Genomic DNA, 16761 nt, shown 5'->3' with positions numbered 1-16761 from the left:
TCGTGGATATTGATTTGGAACAATGCCAGGGATAGAGGAAATGACACCATGCCCCAAAGATATCACTTTCCTAAACCCTTCCCCCACCTTTAGTCCCCGAGTTTATGATATTTGCTGCTGTGGGTATTAAAAGGATCAGGTTGTGAAAGCTACAGGAAGTAAACATATCTTCTTGAACACTGCTTAGGTCCTTCTACTGCCACTTTCTTTGTGGTCCCTGAGTCCAGGGTTAGCACGAGCCGTGCCAGTGGCAGCAAAAGTTCAGCTAGTCGTATCATCTGCTACCCATTATTACCATCAGCTCTATTCATCGTCACATGAAAATGCAATTTGTATATCTCTTAAATTTAAGCTGAAGTGGTACTGGATGACATTGCGATCTATTATGTGTAGTACTTAAGCGTATTTAAGATTTCGAAACTTTCAGGTGGTTGAGGAATGGCGAATGAAGGTTGCAAGTAAGAAATCCTCTCATTACTTCATTGAACCATTCCTCAACGGAATCCTTACTCATGGAAGATATACTATAGCGGCACGTCCAGACACAATCTACTGGATCAGGCTTAACATGCTCTGCGCGGACTACAGTAGGCTTTTAACACATCTAGCATGATCACAATCTAAACTGAAAGCACAACAGTAAACCCAGATTTGAGCAAGTGAGGAGATAACAGTCATAATGATCCATAGCATATCATTTAGGGCCACCACCAGCACTTTATTCTATGTAATATACTTGTTTACATCTCTTTGACTATTTGGTACTAACGTGTTATTTTTTAACAAATTACATTGTTAGATGATGCTAAATTATATGGAGTGGGTTTGTGAATGAAGAAAAATACCTTTCTCTTTTCCACTCAAAATTTGGGAATTTATCAAGCGGATATCAGCAGATATAATAAATTGCTTGTAATTCCGGAAAATGCCATACAGAACATGGTGTCTTAATGATGTTTAGTCGCACAGGCATTTCTACAGAAATCTAAAAGAAACAAAACAATTGTGGAAACTTGACCCGGTGGAGAGTTTGTATAGTATGAGTTGGGAGGGAGAATAAGACTGGTAGGTGGAGGAGCGTACATAAGAATTGGTCCACCCCAAAGGTTTTCAATTTATTTTCTTCGGCCAAAGTAAGAAAGCTGGAGAAATATATATCCTTAAAAATAAATCAGCACTTGGTTCCACTTCAGGGATTCAGGGCAGAGCCTGATGATCGTCTCAACTGTTAAGGTCATATTTTCAATTATCCCTAGACCAAGAGCTTTCTTTTGGTCGAAATCTGCTGAAAATGTAATAAGTAGGCCACTGAAAGATGTCTCCCTCCAGGGACGGTTTACCTCTTGGCTGTGTAGGCTGTTGCCTACATATGAGGCTCCCTTTGAGTTTGAGACTCAGATCTAGGACTGTACTGGGTGTGATCAACTACAAGGCCACAGTGTTCACCTGCTATAGGAGAAGGAGCACTGGGCCTGTTTCTGAGCTGCTGTTTTGGGTGGCAGAGATTTTTGCATGAAGTTTCCGTAAAGGAATTAATGGAACACTGGATTGCTGATCTCATTGCACAACAGTATTCTGCCTCTTGTAATTACATCTTTCCTTTCTCGCTCCATTTCCCGCCTCTCTACTTCCCTATGTTTTAGGTCTGGCTTGAACGCAGAGCTATTTCCTTGCCTTATGTTATCGATCGAGAAAGAGCTTTAAGAAGCAGTATTGAAAGATGAGCTATGGGTCCACCCACATATTAATATTCCTTCCTACATGATGTGATATGGGAAAGGTTATGTGCTTCCACTGAAAGAGAGCGTGTGTAGCGCACAGAGTATGCTAAATAGGGTAGGCATGTGTTTTTTTTGTGATAAGCCAGCATCAACGCTGTAGACCCGAATTGTTCATTGGGAAAAGTTATGTAAGAATCCATAGCTCTGACCTGTTTAGAATGAAAACTTATGACAAAGACAGTAGGCCTACATTATTTATTGTGAAACGCATATGTTTATTTATTTATTTATTTATTTATTTACTTATTTGAGTTTTATATATGAAAATGCCAATAGGCCTTTATGGGTGGTATATTTAAGGTAAGTGTGTGTGTAAATGTAAATGTAAATGTACAGGAATTTATATAGCGCAAATCACCGAGCGGTTTCTAAGCGCTTGCTTAGGGAACCCGTCCTGGTATTCCCCTGTGAGATAACCCCGGCAGGGTATCCGCAAGGTGAAAGCCAGGCATCCCACCGCGAGGGGCCATTGTGGAGATTAAGCAAGCTATTGCCCAGAGTCGCAGAGTGTGAACCCGTGAATCGAGTAGGCACCGGAGCGAGAATTGCCGAGTCCATGAACATTTTTAGGACTCAAGACCCCGCCGAGCCGTGAATTGAACCCTATTCCTGGGCTGACCTCTGCGTCCAGGTCTGCCTCCTCTAACCAGTGAGCCACACTTCTCCACTATCTATCTATCTATCTATCTATCTATCTATCTATCTATCTATCTATCTATCTATCTATCTATCTATCTATCTATCTATTATCTGTCTGTCTGTCTGTCTGTCTGTCTATCAATAACATAATTTAAGGGGTGAGGGTTGGTAGGGGTATTCGGTGGTAATGGTGTTTTTAGGGATTGGATGTGAGTAGGGGGTTTGGGTGGTGAGGTTGCTTTTAGGGTTTAGGGGTGAGTAAGAGAATTGGATGGTAAGGGGGCTTTTAGGCTTTAGGGGTGTGCAAGGGTATTAGGTACAAAGGTGTTTTTAGGGTTAGGGATGGGTGAGGGTATTAAGTGGTAAGGTTGTTTTTAGGGTTTTGGGGTGTCTAAGGGTATTTGGTGGTAAGCGTGTTTTTAGGGTTTAGGGTTGGGTAGGGGTGGTAAGGGTGTTTTTGGTGTTATAGGGAGGAAGTGTATGGAGTGGCAAGGGTGTTTTTAGTTTTTAGGGGTGGGTAAGGGTATTGGGTGGTAAAGATGTTTTTAGGTTTTTTTGAGTAAGTAAGGGTATTGGGTGGTAAGGGTGTTTTTAAGGTTATGGGGTGGCTAATGGTATCAGGTTGTAAAGGTGCATGTACGGTTTAAGAGTGGGTATGGTTTTGGGATTGTAAGGGTGTTTAGGAGGCTTACGGGTCGGTAGGGGTATGGGGTGGTAAAGGTAATTTTAAAAATGGGGGTCCCCAATTTTAAATAAAGGTACATGTTATGTGTGTGTGTATTTGTATACAATATATATATATATATATATATATATATATATATATATATATATATATATATATATATATATATATATATATATATATATATATATATATATATATGATGAAATCAAACATATATCATATAAATATATATGGGGATTGACTTGACAAAGCCTGTTGAATTAAAACCCTTGTGATAGTGAAAAGCATCAGGCTGTCCTATTGACAATATCAGGTTTTTATGATTAGAGCCTGCTGGTGTGCAGATTCTCACATTGTACTTCACAAATCATGACAGCATACCACATTAACAGGCTTAGGTGCCTCCCGTGCTAATTTTTCAAGGTTTGTGATTTGCACTCTGATTAATCTGCAATGTGCCTATAGGAGGATTCTAATTTGTAATTCCATCTGAAATCTTGTAAATGTTTCTAATTCTCACTATTGTATTTAGTTGTGCATTCTAGTATTTTCCTTTTTTAAAGAATAATGGGCCTCATTTATCAGGGTTCATGTTGTTCGGTGTAATATTAGTATATTTGGGTACTTGTGGCATCAGAATTAAAGTCTTTTTGCGGCACAACGTGTTTACGTGTCTATTTTGTAAGTATTGCTGTGGTGTCAAAGTTGAACTGTGCTTCATTGAATGGTAAATTTAGATGGTCTCTAATGCGATTGCCTTGTTTAACACTGCCCTACCCTCTTCTCCTTTAAAACAAGGTTGACAAAATATTTATGAGATGAAATCTCATGTTAAAATTGCTGAGTGGCCTGGATAATGTACGGTTAGTTGGGAAATGGTATTATACATTCTTCTTTCAACTAATCAGCTTATGTTAGGTTTGTTTATATGTCGTTCCAAATGCTCATTGAAGCTTGTCCTTCTGGAATATGTTGCACTTTACAAATGAATAAACCTCATCTATGTGTGGGTAGGCGTCTGCTGTGCAGCAGAAGTTATACTGATGCTTGTCTTTTGGCTGATCTTCTTTCCTATCCCCCTTCTCCACACAGGATGACTATATCAAGAACTGGGAGGATAGCCAACCTGGAGATGAAGGTAAGACTTAATGATTAGTCACTGATTTTAATCTAAGTGAAATTCCCTAAGGTTCCTTGCCGTGTGACATATTCTATGAGTGGGAGATGCACATTCACATATTATCCTTTTTACGTTAAAGTATTATGTGCCAGGCTGCTATTGGTTGTCACAGGTACAATGTGAAACCTGGGTTTTGGGTACAACTAAAAAACATGCCTTCTAAATGATTATTAGACCTCTCCACCAAAGGGGCATATCTTCGAGGAAGAGCGGTAAACATCGCTAAGCGCACTTAGCGCGATTCTGTTTATCGTTGTCTAACGCTGAATTACATCGCCGTGTTAGCATCGTATTATCAACGCTTTGCGAACTGGCGATGTAATTCCAGCAATAGACTGCGAGAAACAGAAACATCACCTGAAATCCAGCAATGATAATGGAGATGCTTGCTGTTAGGGGTGTGTGGTCGTAACATGGCGATCCACATCCCATTATCAGCATAGCTAAGTAGAAGTAACAGCAGACGTACAATTCATGCGATAACCGCGGTTAGCGCAGTTTTTTACATCACTGGGGCCGCATTGTTAATAGTGCAAAGGTCTGTCTGCCACCTAAATCATGCAGACATTGTGAGGAATGTCCATTTTACATGTCATTAGCGATAATAATAATCGCTGACATGCAAAATGGAGAGAAAGCGGCTAATGCATCAAGGAAACACGTGTTAGCGTGTCCTTGAAATTAGAGAGATGTTTATTTCGCCGCTTTTCGGCCGAAATTGGCCGCTAAAGCGGCGAAAATAGACATGTAAATATGCCCCTCAGTTAGTTATGAACAGATTACCACTAGATATGACCAAACATGAGCTGTTGGCAATCATTCCTTTTTCAATTATTTAGGCTTTCCTGTTAAAAGTGAAGTTTTGTTTAGTGAAAGAGAAAGCGTTGTGTCATAAAACCGTGGTTTGACTGGCTGAGAGAATGCTGCTGGTCTAATGAGAAGGAAGTTTGGATAAAGATTTGTAGGGCATTTACAATTCGGTGGAAGAGGCCATTAACAAAAAATCAGTTGATGTCCGTCTGTCCACCTGGCAGTTCTCCCTTCACATTTAGAGGTGGGTGACCACCTTGGTTTCTGACCGCATAGCCTCAGCTGTACTTGGCTTTTGGAAACCTTTTGCAACTAGTCAAGGGTTTGTAATTTTTTAAGATCAAGGCATTATTGAAGGCATAGTTGTCCTGAGCAAGAGAAGACAATGACTCCCACGATGACAGAAAACATCAAGGGGCATATTATCAAGAAAGGCGATAAAATTATCGCCGCTTTAGCGGCAGGAAACTGCCGCTAAAGCGGCGATAATGGCCTTGATAATATGTCCTTGTGAATTCCCATAGCAGCCCAGGTTCTGGTGTTAACCTGGGCTGCTATGGGAATTCATAAGGGCATAATATCAAGGCCATTAGCGCCGCTTTAGCTGCAGTTTCCTGCCGCTGAAGCAGCAATAATTTTATCGCCTTTCTTGATAATATGCCCCCGAGTTTTGAATGAAAGAAAAACATTCTGTCTTTGATTGACAGTGGCATTGCCCACAAACATGATATGGTAGCCCAACCGGCAGTACATTTTTGCCAAAATTGCTCTCGCCCTCCCAAAAGGTGTCAAAATGGATAATTCAGATTTAGAGGTTTCAGGTTTCAATCTCTTTCCCTTAAAAAAAAATGTTGAGTTGCCACTAAACAGATCTAAATAAGACTCCCAATAATTTTAAAATGGTTACATCACAGAAAAGCTTGTGGACCTACTGTGCTAAACACGCTCGGGTCGCAGCATAAAATGGTGGACGAGTCAAATAGAAGGAATTGTGCCTGTAACCTTATGAAAATTTGGGCTAGCTCATTAAAGTCATGTTAGGATTTAAGTTAAAATACTGATCTCAGGTCTTAGTAAAGATCCTAAAAGTAGGAGAGTCAAGTCAAAATGTCAGTGTTGATGGAGTTACTAATAGAAAATCTCCACCCAATGAAGTGATGTTTGCCAACGATATTTAGGCCAAGATATTCACGATAGACAATATTTTTTATAGATATTCTGACTTGCAACCAAAGCAGCACGATCAGTGGAACTAATTGAAAATGGAATGAGGCTATTCCCTTACTCGCCACACATTCCACGAGCGGGGAGTGTTGGAATAGGATTAGCTCATTCCCAACTGGGACACACACCTTTTCCACTTACCACCTGGTAATCTCCATCATGACCTCACCACACTGAAGTTACTGAAAGGCAATGTACAGCTCTTCTTAAAAATACCAAATAAATAAAGGGTTCTAAGTGGTATATCTGTGCTTGCAACCATGTCACTTATTGTGGAGAAATTACTCGCAATTATATTTAACTACCAATGTTCTCTATTTAGCATTGGACACCACAAAGGACCCCTGCCAGAAGGTGAAATGTAGCCGGCATAAAATTTGCATAGCCCATGGCTACCAAAGAGCCATGTGCATTAGCCGCAAGAAGCTGGAGCACAGGTAAGAACCATCAAAGAACACCAATTGGCTGCACATTTTCTAGAATGCAAAACATGAGTTGTGACATGAAACTGTTAAGTTTATATTTGGATTGTTTCTGCACTGCAAATGTCATTGTATATAAAAGATCCATGCATTGCACTAGATTTCCGCCCCTTTGGGTCCTCTCAATATTGCATGCCCATCTTAACCACCACTACTACCTGCATTTTGCTCTTCAAGACTCTTTAGAGGGATAGAGGATTCCTGCCCCTTGGTCAAAGACAGGTCCTGGCCTCCCACAGGCCAGGGGCACCCTGTTTCACCCATGGTCAACAGAGTGTCAGGTGGGATGGTGCACTGAAAGGGTGTTTATGCTCAGGCGTGCCACCACACATTGATGTTGGATGCTCCTAGCACCATTTTCTTCCATGTATCCAGCACTATGTAATGCACAGGTCACTCACCATCCCTTCCTGTAGCAGTTTAGACATGATGTGGTTGTGCTTCATTAAGTTAGTGTCCTTCTTCTTTTCTGGATTACTTGGCTGTTGTGATTTCAGGTTTCCGTGTTTCTTATTATCTTACAGGAAAGAATAGTTTATTTTTGTTTACTAATAGTTTGCATAGTAGTTTCTGTTACCTCTATATGTTTGACACAACATATATTTTTACACTTGTAGTAGAGATGCCTCAAATCTCATGTGGTGCTTTGGAAAACTTGTATTTTTGACAATAGGCATTAATCATCATCATATTTTGCTCCACTCTGGCATTACCCCAACTCAGGCATAGTCATTCTTTTGTATTGCAGTATGTTGTATCTTTCCCACCCGTTGGCGCAGAGGTTTAAGAGGGCGGTAGCTCTGGGGCACAACGTGCTCATGCCTTTTAATTTAAGGAAAACAGGGGTATATTACCAACAACTAGCAATAATTATCGCTATGTTGGTTTAGTGGCAATATTTTAATCGCCGAGCAGCAGCGATTTTTATCGCTTAGGAACCTTGCTATTATCAAGGTTTATCTCCTAAGTGATAAAAATCGGCCGAAATGCATGTATATCGCTGAAAAGTCAGCAATATTCATGCACTACCGAGCTAATGCTCTTAGCCATGCTATCCACCTACCATTGGATAACATGGCTAAGAACTGCTCAGGGCAGGTGTTAGCTTTTAGAGATATTTGCGCTTAGCGCGAATATCTCCAAAAGTTGGTAATAGGAGATAGCGATGTTAGCGACTGTTTCCAGTCGCTAACATCTTGGCACGCCCACTTTGCATGTCATTAGTGATAAATATCACTGACATGCAAAGCAGGGCCCAAGATGGTCGCTATCTCCTACTAGCTGTCGCTAACTGGTGTTAGCGACAGCTAGGTAATAGGGAGATAATTTTATCTCCACTTTCTTGGCTTTAAAGCCAAAAACAGCGGAGATAAACTCCCTTGATAATATGCCCCACAGTTCCTCTACTTTTTAGGTCGAGCCCGAGCAGTACATGCACTGCTCTGTGAGGCAGCTTTGTCCTCCCTGCTATTGCGGGCAGTTTATAACAGGAAAACAATGGTTCCTGTGGAATAGTATACAACTATATATAATTATATTTGTGCGCAGTCGCAATTTTAAAGGATTGTATTGATGTCATAGAAAGAGGGACCAGACACACTAAGAATTTCGTTCCTACACATATGTTTGTATTATTTACACAATATATATCAACAATATTAAGCTAAAAAGAAGTAAAACACAGTTGTGAATAGGTGTCCCAAGTGAAGCATGAACCTAACAGCTTAGTGACAAGGAGTGACAGTATTTACAAGGTTTCACGTAGTTTTTCACTGAAAACGACCATATTAATAATTTCCTCAAATATATACAGCAACTTTACACAATAATAGGTGCTGTGACAGTGGTTCACTTTCAAAAAAGTGTTGACGGCGTTTCGACCCTCTCTAGGATGTGGGGTCTCATCAGGACCTATGATACTGGGGACATCTGGGAAAGAGAGTGAGAAAAATACGGGGACCTTATGACAACGCACTAGTAATTACTAGGGTTATTTCCCTGTTATAAACTAACTACCTTGGTTCCGTTGTGAGTAGGGTTCCCCTGTTTTCCCCTTTCCATGCTATTGCAGGCAGGACACGCTCTCTCCTAATGCTTTTTTACATTTTTATAGCACGCAATTGCAATGCAATAGGTCTCGCATTTGCGAGAGTGTAAGCTTTTGGCATTGTAAATGACAATGCCTTTTATTTATCTGTTTTAAAAACAACAAATGAATAAATAAAAGGCATTGTCATTTACAATCCCAATAGCTCAAACTCTCATAAATGCAAGGCCTACTGCATTGAAAATGCTTGTTTATTAAAAGCTTCCTGGCACCGTTAATTTCGACAGTGTAGTGCCTCAGCTGAGTGGAAGGGATGGATTCTCCTGTGCTGTGAAATTGAAGAAGGAATAGACATCTAAACAGAAACTAGCCTTCTTTCCAGGGGGCCTGCTGCCTGAAAGAAATGTAAATGTGTGCAACTGGCTGATCATCAAGGCTAGCAAGTGCTTGGTAGCTGGTAATAGCTTTAATTGATGGAGATCCTTGAACCTTTTAAATGACAAAGATTTATTGTTTTTGACAGATGTTGTAAGAGAGTTTTCAGCTGATTCTGGAGCATGTGCTTTTAATTGGCAATTATGAAAATAGCTTGCACTACGTACAGTCTGCACATTGTTAACAATATATATTTTGAAGGCACTTTTTTAAACTTACACCTATTTTTGTGCATTTTCTGGGAGTTTATCTTATGCTATGTGTAGCACAAATGTAAAATAATTTCATAAATGTTCACAGTGCTTTCTGTCACTGGCTGGGACCTTGTATCACTCGTATCACTAGAAGTACACTATTCCTCATGGCAGCAACCCAGAATCTATTCAGTGACTGTCTGGTTACACAGGCATTTGCTGTGATTGCATTACCCAGTTCAGTTCAAAAGCTTTATTCGGTTCGTCAAACACAACCATATAAGCAGAACAGAAAAGCAATACTTTGTCCAGTATTACAAGTTAAAATCATCGAGATTACAAAAAATAGCAGCTCATGGGAGAAAACATCATTAGATACCGACACAAAACCGTATAAAATACAAGGTATAAGATACATCCCTCTTTAACACTATACATAGATTCCATACGGTGCCCCTACTAGAGACATTTGCTATGGTGTTTTATTTAATAAATTACAACCAAATTTCGCAATAAAGTAGTGAGTACAAAGCATTTTGTGCAAAACTTGCTGAGTGCAAAGAAGAACATCATTAAAGTGCAGTATGCTTCCAAAATCACATAGTAGCAGAACGGCATAGTATTATAAACAGTTTTCGTACAACAAACATTGTTACTAATTTTACAACTATTATAAATTTAATAAATAAGTTATGTGCAAATTTCGAAGTAGGATATATAGTGCTACACAATTTCTATGCAGATTTGCTACAGTGCGATGCGCATAAAAGTGTCTAGTGCTTCCATAGCTACTCATGTACACTCATGACAAGATAACATGTATCAAAGAATTATGGATTTCCTGGCAGCTATACATTTCAGTATATATGATGCAACATAGAGACAGATATCTGCACTTTCTAAAGATGTTATTAGCTTCATTGCCATTTTAGTGGAACAAACATTATATTTTTTCCCTAAATGAATAATAACATTTACAAAACATTTAAAAATTGCAGCAACTTTGTCTTGAGATGTTATCACATGGACATGCGGAGTTGGTGCTAGTTTTCACATGTGGGAATACCACTAGGTGATGAGCAATTCCCAGCCTAAAGCGTGTTAAGACAAATCGATGGGAATTACGTGTCACTATGGTTAGATATGCCTGGAAGCCTTTTTTCAAGTTTAGTTCCTGATAGAAAACACAGGTAGGTAGCTTCCTGGACAACCTCTCTCTTGCTTCCTTATTATGTAATAGAAACCTTGCTTTTAGTTCCTTTTTTGAAATGGAGGCTGCAAACTCGGGTTCTAAAAGGATGTTGCATTCAAGTAGGAGGTTGTACCAATAGTGAATATATCTAAGCCACGGAATACGGGAAAAGTGATCGAGCCTCGGACAGTCTCTAATAATCATTTGTGTAAATAGTGTTTCAGCTTTCGACCAAATAGAACGCCAAAGTGTCAAGGGGCGTAACGCGGCTAAATCCGAAATATAGTCTATTCCTACTTCCTCATGAATTAGTTCTATTGACGCTGAGGGAGGAACACACAGTAAGTGCTTGAGGAACTTATTTTCATCGTGCTGGAGCAATTTCCCGCAATGATGGCCCCAAACTCCCGCCTCATATAACGCAGCTGAAACGCACCTAGCATTATAAATGACCATCATATCTTTTATTTTTCTGTCCCCCAATTTGGTCGAAAATCTGAAAATACTATTAGTGTTCCTGCTCATTTTGAGGCTCACATTGTCATGTTAATTTTTCCATTTTCCATCCCCGGCATATGTTATTCCAAGATAGCAAAACGTTTTAACTTATTGCATCTTGGCGTTTTCTATGTAAAAGGTACTTGCTGGCCTAACTTTCTTCCCGCATGTCATCGCAAATGTCTTAGTTTTATTAATTATAAGTTTCCTACTTTCTATAAATATTGCAAAATTATCAATAAGCCTCTGCAGTCCAATCTGTGTTCGTGATAATAAAACAGCGTCGTCCACATATAGTAGGATTGGAACTGCTTTCCCATCTATAAAAGGGGCATCTGCTGATATCTGGCTTAGGGTTGAGTCGACTTGATGAATAAATAATGAAAATAAAAGAGGTGCCAAAACACAACCCTGGCGGATGCCTCTTGTGACCTTAAAGAACGGGGCACATTCGCTGGTCGGTCCATAACGTACTTTACATGATAACTTCTCATAAAGCCTTGCTAAAAAGTGTACAATTTCCTTGGGTTCGCCTAAGTCGGGTAATATAGGCCATAAAATAGAGGGATCTACCAGGTCAAAGGCGCTACTCAGGTCCGGAAACAGAGGAATAGGTTTCCCTCCTTAGCAGTAGTATATTTGTTAATAAGGAGGTCGAGATTAACACACTGTTTCAGAGTACCCAGGCCTTTTCTAAAACCGTATTGCGCTTTTGAAAAATATTGTTCTCTATGGCCCATATTTCCAGCCGATTTAACAAGGTCCTGCTCATTATTTTAATAGAAGAATCTAGTAAGGAAATTGGGCGAAAATTGCACGCCTCAGATTTTGATCCTTTTTTAAAAAGCGGGATAATTAACGACTGGCTCCATGATATCGGGAGCCTTCCTTCCGCAGTCACATTAAAAAACCTTACTAAGATGGGGGCCCATAGGTTCATTTCAGTTTTATATAGGTCCACTGGGACCCAATCAGGGCCGGGAGCTTTGCCTCCTTTACTGTTGTTTAATCCCTCATATACCTCATCCAGGTTTATTAGCAATGGTAATGGTGACCATATGGAATCATTGCACATGGTTAAATCTAAAACAAACCTATCTGGGTTAAAAATATTTGAAAAATGTTCAATACATGCATTACAGTCTACATATGAAGTTATTTCAGGCACACCATCATTCTTTAAAAAGTTTATAGTCTCTCAATAAAGTTTACTGTTTTTCGTATCTGCTGCTAAATTAAGATTATTCCAGGCCTCCTCTTGGAGGTCTCTTTTCCTGTTAGCAAGGGCAATTTTGTAATTATAACGTGAGGTTTTGATAATTATGTTGTTTCGGGGTTTAGTACTCAAAGCTTGTTTTAATTCATGTAAAGCCAGGGAACAACTTTTATCAAACCAGCCTGTACTTACTACCCTTTTCCCCCTCATTCTTTTAGTAAATATCCTTCTATAGTTTCATTTATCTTAACAAAACTAGTAATTTTTGATTGCATTACCCAATAGATGTTTCACAGATTAAAATAGTCAATTTCTCACTGATTAGTTTAAATTGCATTTCTTTTTCATTTAAGTTGTGCATTATTTTAGGTGCAGTTACCGGAAGGTGAAAGACCAACAAAATAGTTTGAGAATATTTTATTCTTTTTACCCATGCTACGTTTGTGGTTTATAGTAAAAGAAGGGTATTGATGGAAGTGTAATTTTTGTAATTGTGCATTTTGATGTGGTGTGTATGGCCCTGAGAACGTGGTGCATAAACAGCACAGCTGCGTATCTTAGAGGCATGCTCATGGAGTGTCAAGTGAAGAGAGCATGGTGGATCAGTCACACACCGCCTTTCCAAACTAGTACGACAGACACTTGGGTTATGATTTAGGGAATATTCACATTGTGATTTCTTTTCTGAGATTAAGATAGCTGATTAGGATCCTTATTCTCTTTGGAAGGGATTTTTACAACTTGCATGTCTATACAGAGATAGCGCTCTTACATAGTCATTTAATAAAAGGTAGGATTATCAGGTGTGAAGCCATACACAATTTAAGATTGCTCCTTCTTGAATTACATTCTGGGGTAAGATTGTAAAATGATTGGTCCTGTCCCCTGGAGTACCCAGGGTACAATGCAATGCAGAAGACTAAGAAGAGGATTTTTCTTCAGAGAGAGAGTCATTATAGAGCCTTGAGTGTAGTGGTATTGGGTTCTTGCCTGATCAGTAGGTCCTGGCGGGGTATAGCATATAGAATTTCCAATGAAGTGTCTTTAGAGTACAATGTATGCTGTGATACAGGCCTAATTAAATGAAGATAATCTGCAGTGTACTCATTGTGTAGAACGCACTCTGGATACACTGTTGATTTAGACTTCGAGCGAAGAGCTTGAGATTCATGATCACACCAAGGGTTTTCACCTCAATTGATGTGAATAGTAGCAGTCCCATATCCAGAAATAGGTAGATTTATTTAATTTTGCTATGATCCATTGGTAAATATTTCCAATTTAGAAAGGTTTAGTTTAAGGTGATTCTTCAGCATTCCATCACCAGTCTATTCCAGCCAGCCATCAGCCTATGTGCTTCCGTCAGTCGTCTCCACTGCGTGGAGCAGTTAGTAATCACCCTAATGTGCATCAGACTGTTTCTGCAGTATTCAGACGCGCCCTATTCTGATCCAGTCAGCCACTACTCCACTTTCCTCCAGTCAGTCTTGTTTATTAACCAGTCATAATCCCAGTCTCTTCCAGTCTGTCATCAATTATTTGGCTGGAATCAGACATGGTCCCATTATGCTCCAGTCAGACATTATTTCTTTCTACTCAAGTCCCCCTTCACACTCATTATACTCTTGTCAAAACTCACCCCATTCTTCTCAAATCAAATATGCTATGTTTCTGCTCTAGTCAGCCGTCACTGTTTTCCTGTTTGGGCATTCACCCCTTTCAGCTCCATTTTGGCCATTTGTACATGTAGGTCCTATCACATTCGCCTCCATTTTGCTTGGCTCAGCTCCAATCAGCCCAAGCCTGCCATTGGTCTGATACATCACAGGTCGATAAGCTTCTGTTTTGTTCCTGGTATCTGTCATTTATTTTTGTTCCAGTGTATCATGGTGAAGTTGTGTATAAGTTAGCTTTCAGGACCATACCATTTATTAAGTAGAAATGGGGATTGATGATGACAACAAAAATGTATCCTTTCCAGGTGCAAAGAAAATAACATGCATATTTGACTGTACTGCAATTAGATTATGTTTCACTTAAACTACATTTTATTTCCTTTCCCTTTTGTTTCTCCATTTGGCTCATATAATAATTCCTTCTTGCTTTTTTCCCCTCTCCCACTTCTATTTTTGCACCCACTCATAACCTTTGGCTTAAACTTACTTTCATCATGATTTTGATTTTTCCCCTTTTACTCTCTGTTTTCATTTCTCTTATATTTCCATTTGGTCTTGTCACTACTGTGTTTTATATCTTCCTCTTGTTTTCTATTTCCTTATTCTTTCCCTCTTGCTTTGTACCTTCATATCTCTCTCTCTCTCTCTCTCTCGCTCTCTTTTTACCTTTTTTTCTCATACCCTGCTCATCTTTGGTTCTTATCTTCCCAGAATCAAGCAGCCTGCAGTGAAACTTCATGGAAGCAAGGAGAACCTCTGCAAGCCATGCCACGCGACCATACCTGCACCTGTATGCGGCACTGATGGACACACCTACAGCTCTGTGGTGAGGATACTATGCAAATCTCTAGAATTACTTATGTGCTAAGCATTGGACTAAAACTGGATCAATCCAATCGTGCTCCAACAAGCAAAGGCCACTCTACCCTATCAAAGACTCTCAGTCCCGGCCATTGGTAGGCATGGTCTAGCACAGTGCGGCAGCCAGTGACATCACACATTTCCGGGTCCTGGTGGAAGAGTGGCTACTGTCAAGATATTTAATCCCCTCCCATCTTCCAGTTTTGACATAGATAGAGTGGGGTATGTTAGTATTTATATCAATGACAAAGGGATTTTTTCCATATACCCGTTCTCTGGGTTTATCTGAGTCCTTTGTCTTGCAAGACTAAGTTAGTGCAGTATTTAATTTGTGCGGAGTGTTGCAGGTGTTGGAAACTCAAGTCCATTTTCAGGTGCTGTTGATGTTTTTAAACATTAGACTTTGACCCTGAGCAAGAGAAAGAAAATCAGAGAAGTGGGTAGGAAAGAGGAGAAGAACGATCGGAAATGAGAGAACCCAGCAATGAAAAATAACCTATAAAGTATGCTGCTGGAATGTAAAGAGTAGAGTGATTGAGGAAAGAAGTCTGAGATGGACTAGGCTGCCACTGAATTTGGCAGCCATGACATACCCGAGCACAGGCAGCACAAGTCTAACAAGCCATTGTGCCCCTTCATTTCCATCTTTTGTTTTTGCTAATTAAGCACTGAGTTGGTTCCTCCAGGAGACTTCATTTAAGTATCCTCACACCAGTGATTGACTCTGCCAGTGACTATACCTCAGTAAAGAAATCAGTGACGCGGGGGTAAGTATTGCCAGTGAAACACCTGTCAGGAAGATATGAAGACATCTAGCCTTTTTTCCTATTGCAAAGTTGTAAACAATAGCAACAGACTCTAACCATCATTGAGGTGAAAATAAAAATGGATTAAAACGTACTACCTAAAAGAATAAAAGATGAATATGTCAAACTTATTTGTCCCAGTATGGTTATCATTGAGTTGGTCTGTCTAACCTTGAAGGGTTGTCACACCTTGTGCTTCTCCAAAGATTTGCCTGCTGTAGGTTGACATGATGATTCTGTGTACAAGATCGTTCCTGCATTGCAGCACTGCATTTGTGATCCCTGATTGAGCTGAAGAGGTTCAGCATGTAATGCGTGGTGGCAGCAACGTTAGTGCCAGGCTATGAAGAACTGCTCAACGCAGGTGGGCAGATAGAGATGCCACTGGCACACCGGGCAAGTACTCAAGTGAATCAGGATTGAAGACACTTCATTACTCTATGGGTTACAGCCTTCTCATTCCTGAGTAAAGAGGTCAGGTCTTTCCAGTAGAATGAGCGGTGAAAGGAATCAAATCACTAGTTATCATTTCAGTACAGTGTAACCAATGTGGCCTCACATTAATTCACTCGACTCCTTGATTTGAGTTTAGTAGGTTTAATTATAAGTTCTAAAACAAATCAGTATAGTTTAGTCTCAATATAATCATACACAAATATAAAAAGATCAGAGTAAGTCCAAATTTTTAAGAGATGAGCCCAATATAGTACAAAGCAAATGAATAACTTTGAGACAATGAAGCAGGCAATCAGAAAGAAGAAATGAAGGTTAAATTGCATCAGATGATTCTCTTTACCAATCATGAGTAACACAACTTTCCGTACACTACCTAAAAGGTCAACCCTAAACTAAAGAATTTGAATAAGGACGTAATTAAATTTGAAAAGAAGAAAGGTGTCAAGCTATCAGAGTCTTCAATAGAAAAACTAAAAAAAATGGGTCAAGTAGTTTAAAGCCACGCAAGCAGTAGCATAGGTCTGCTCCCTAAGAAAAGCTAAGATAGACTCTCTCCCTAAATAAAAACAGCACATA

At 39.7% G+C, this 16761-nt stretch overlaps 1 protein-coding gene across 1 annotated transcript in view; it reads left to right on the top strand.

The window, feature by feature from the left end:
* The window catches only part of SPOCK2 (SPARC (osteonectin), cwcv and kazal like domains proteoglycan 2), a 436862-nt gene that overhangs the window by 298970 nt on the left and 121131 nt on the right, over positions 1-16761 (top strand). Inside the window, exons 2-4 of the mRNA XM_086922271.1 lie at positions 4201-4246; positions 6645-6759; positions 14774-14888. Coding sequence (XP_086778397.1) covers positions 4201-4246; positions 6645-6759; positions 14774-14888 — 276 coding nt within the window. The remainder of the gene's footprint in view (positions 1-4200; positions 4247-6644; positions 6760-14773; positions 14889-16761) is intronic.

This window comes from Lissotriton vulgaris, chromosome 5, assembly GCF_964263255.1.
Source record: "Lissotriton vulgaris chromosome 5, aLisVul1.2, whole genome shotgun sequence".
Classification (NCBI taxonomy): domain Eukaryota; kingdom Metazoa; phylum Chordata; class Amphibia; order Caudata; family Salamandridae; genus Lissotriton; species Lissotriton vulgaris.
This window is presented reverse-complemented; position numbering and strand designations above follow the sequence as displayed.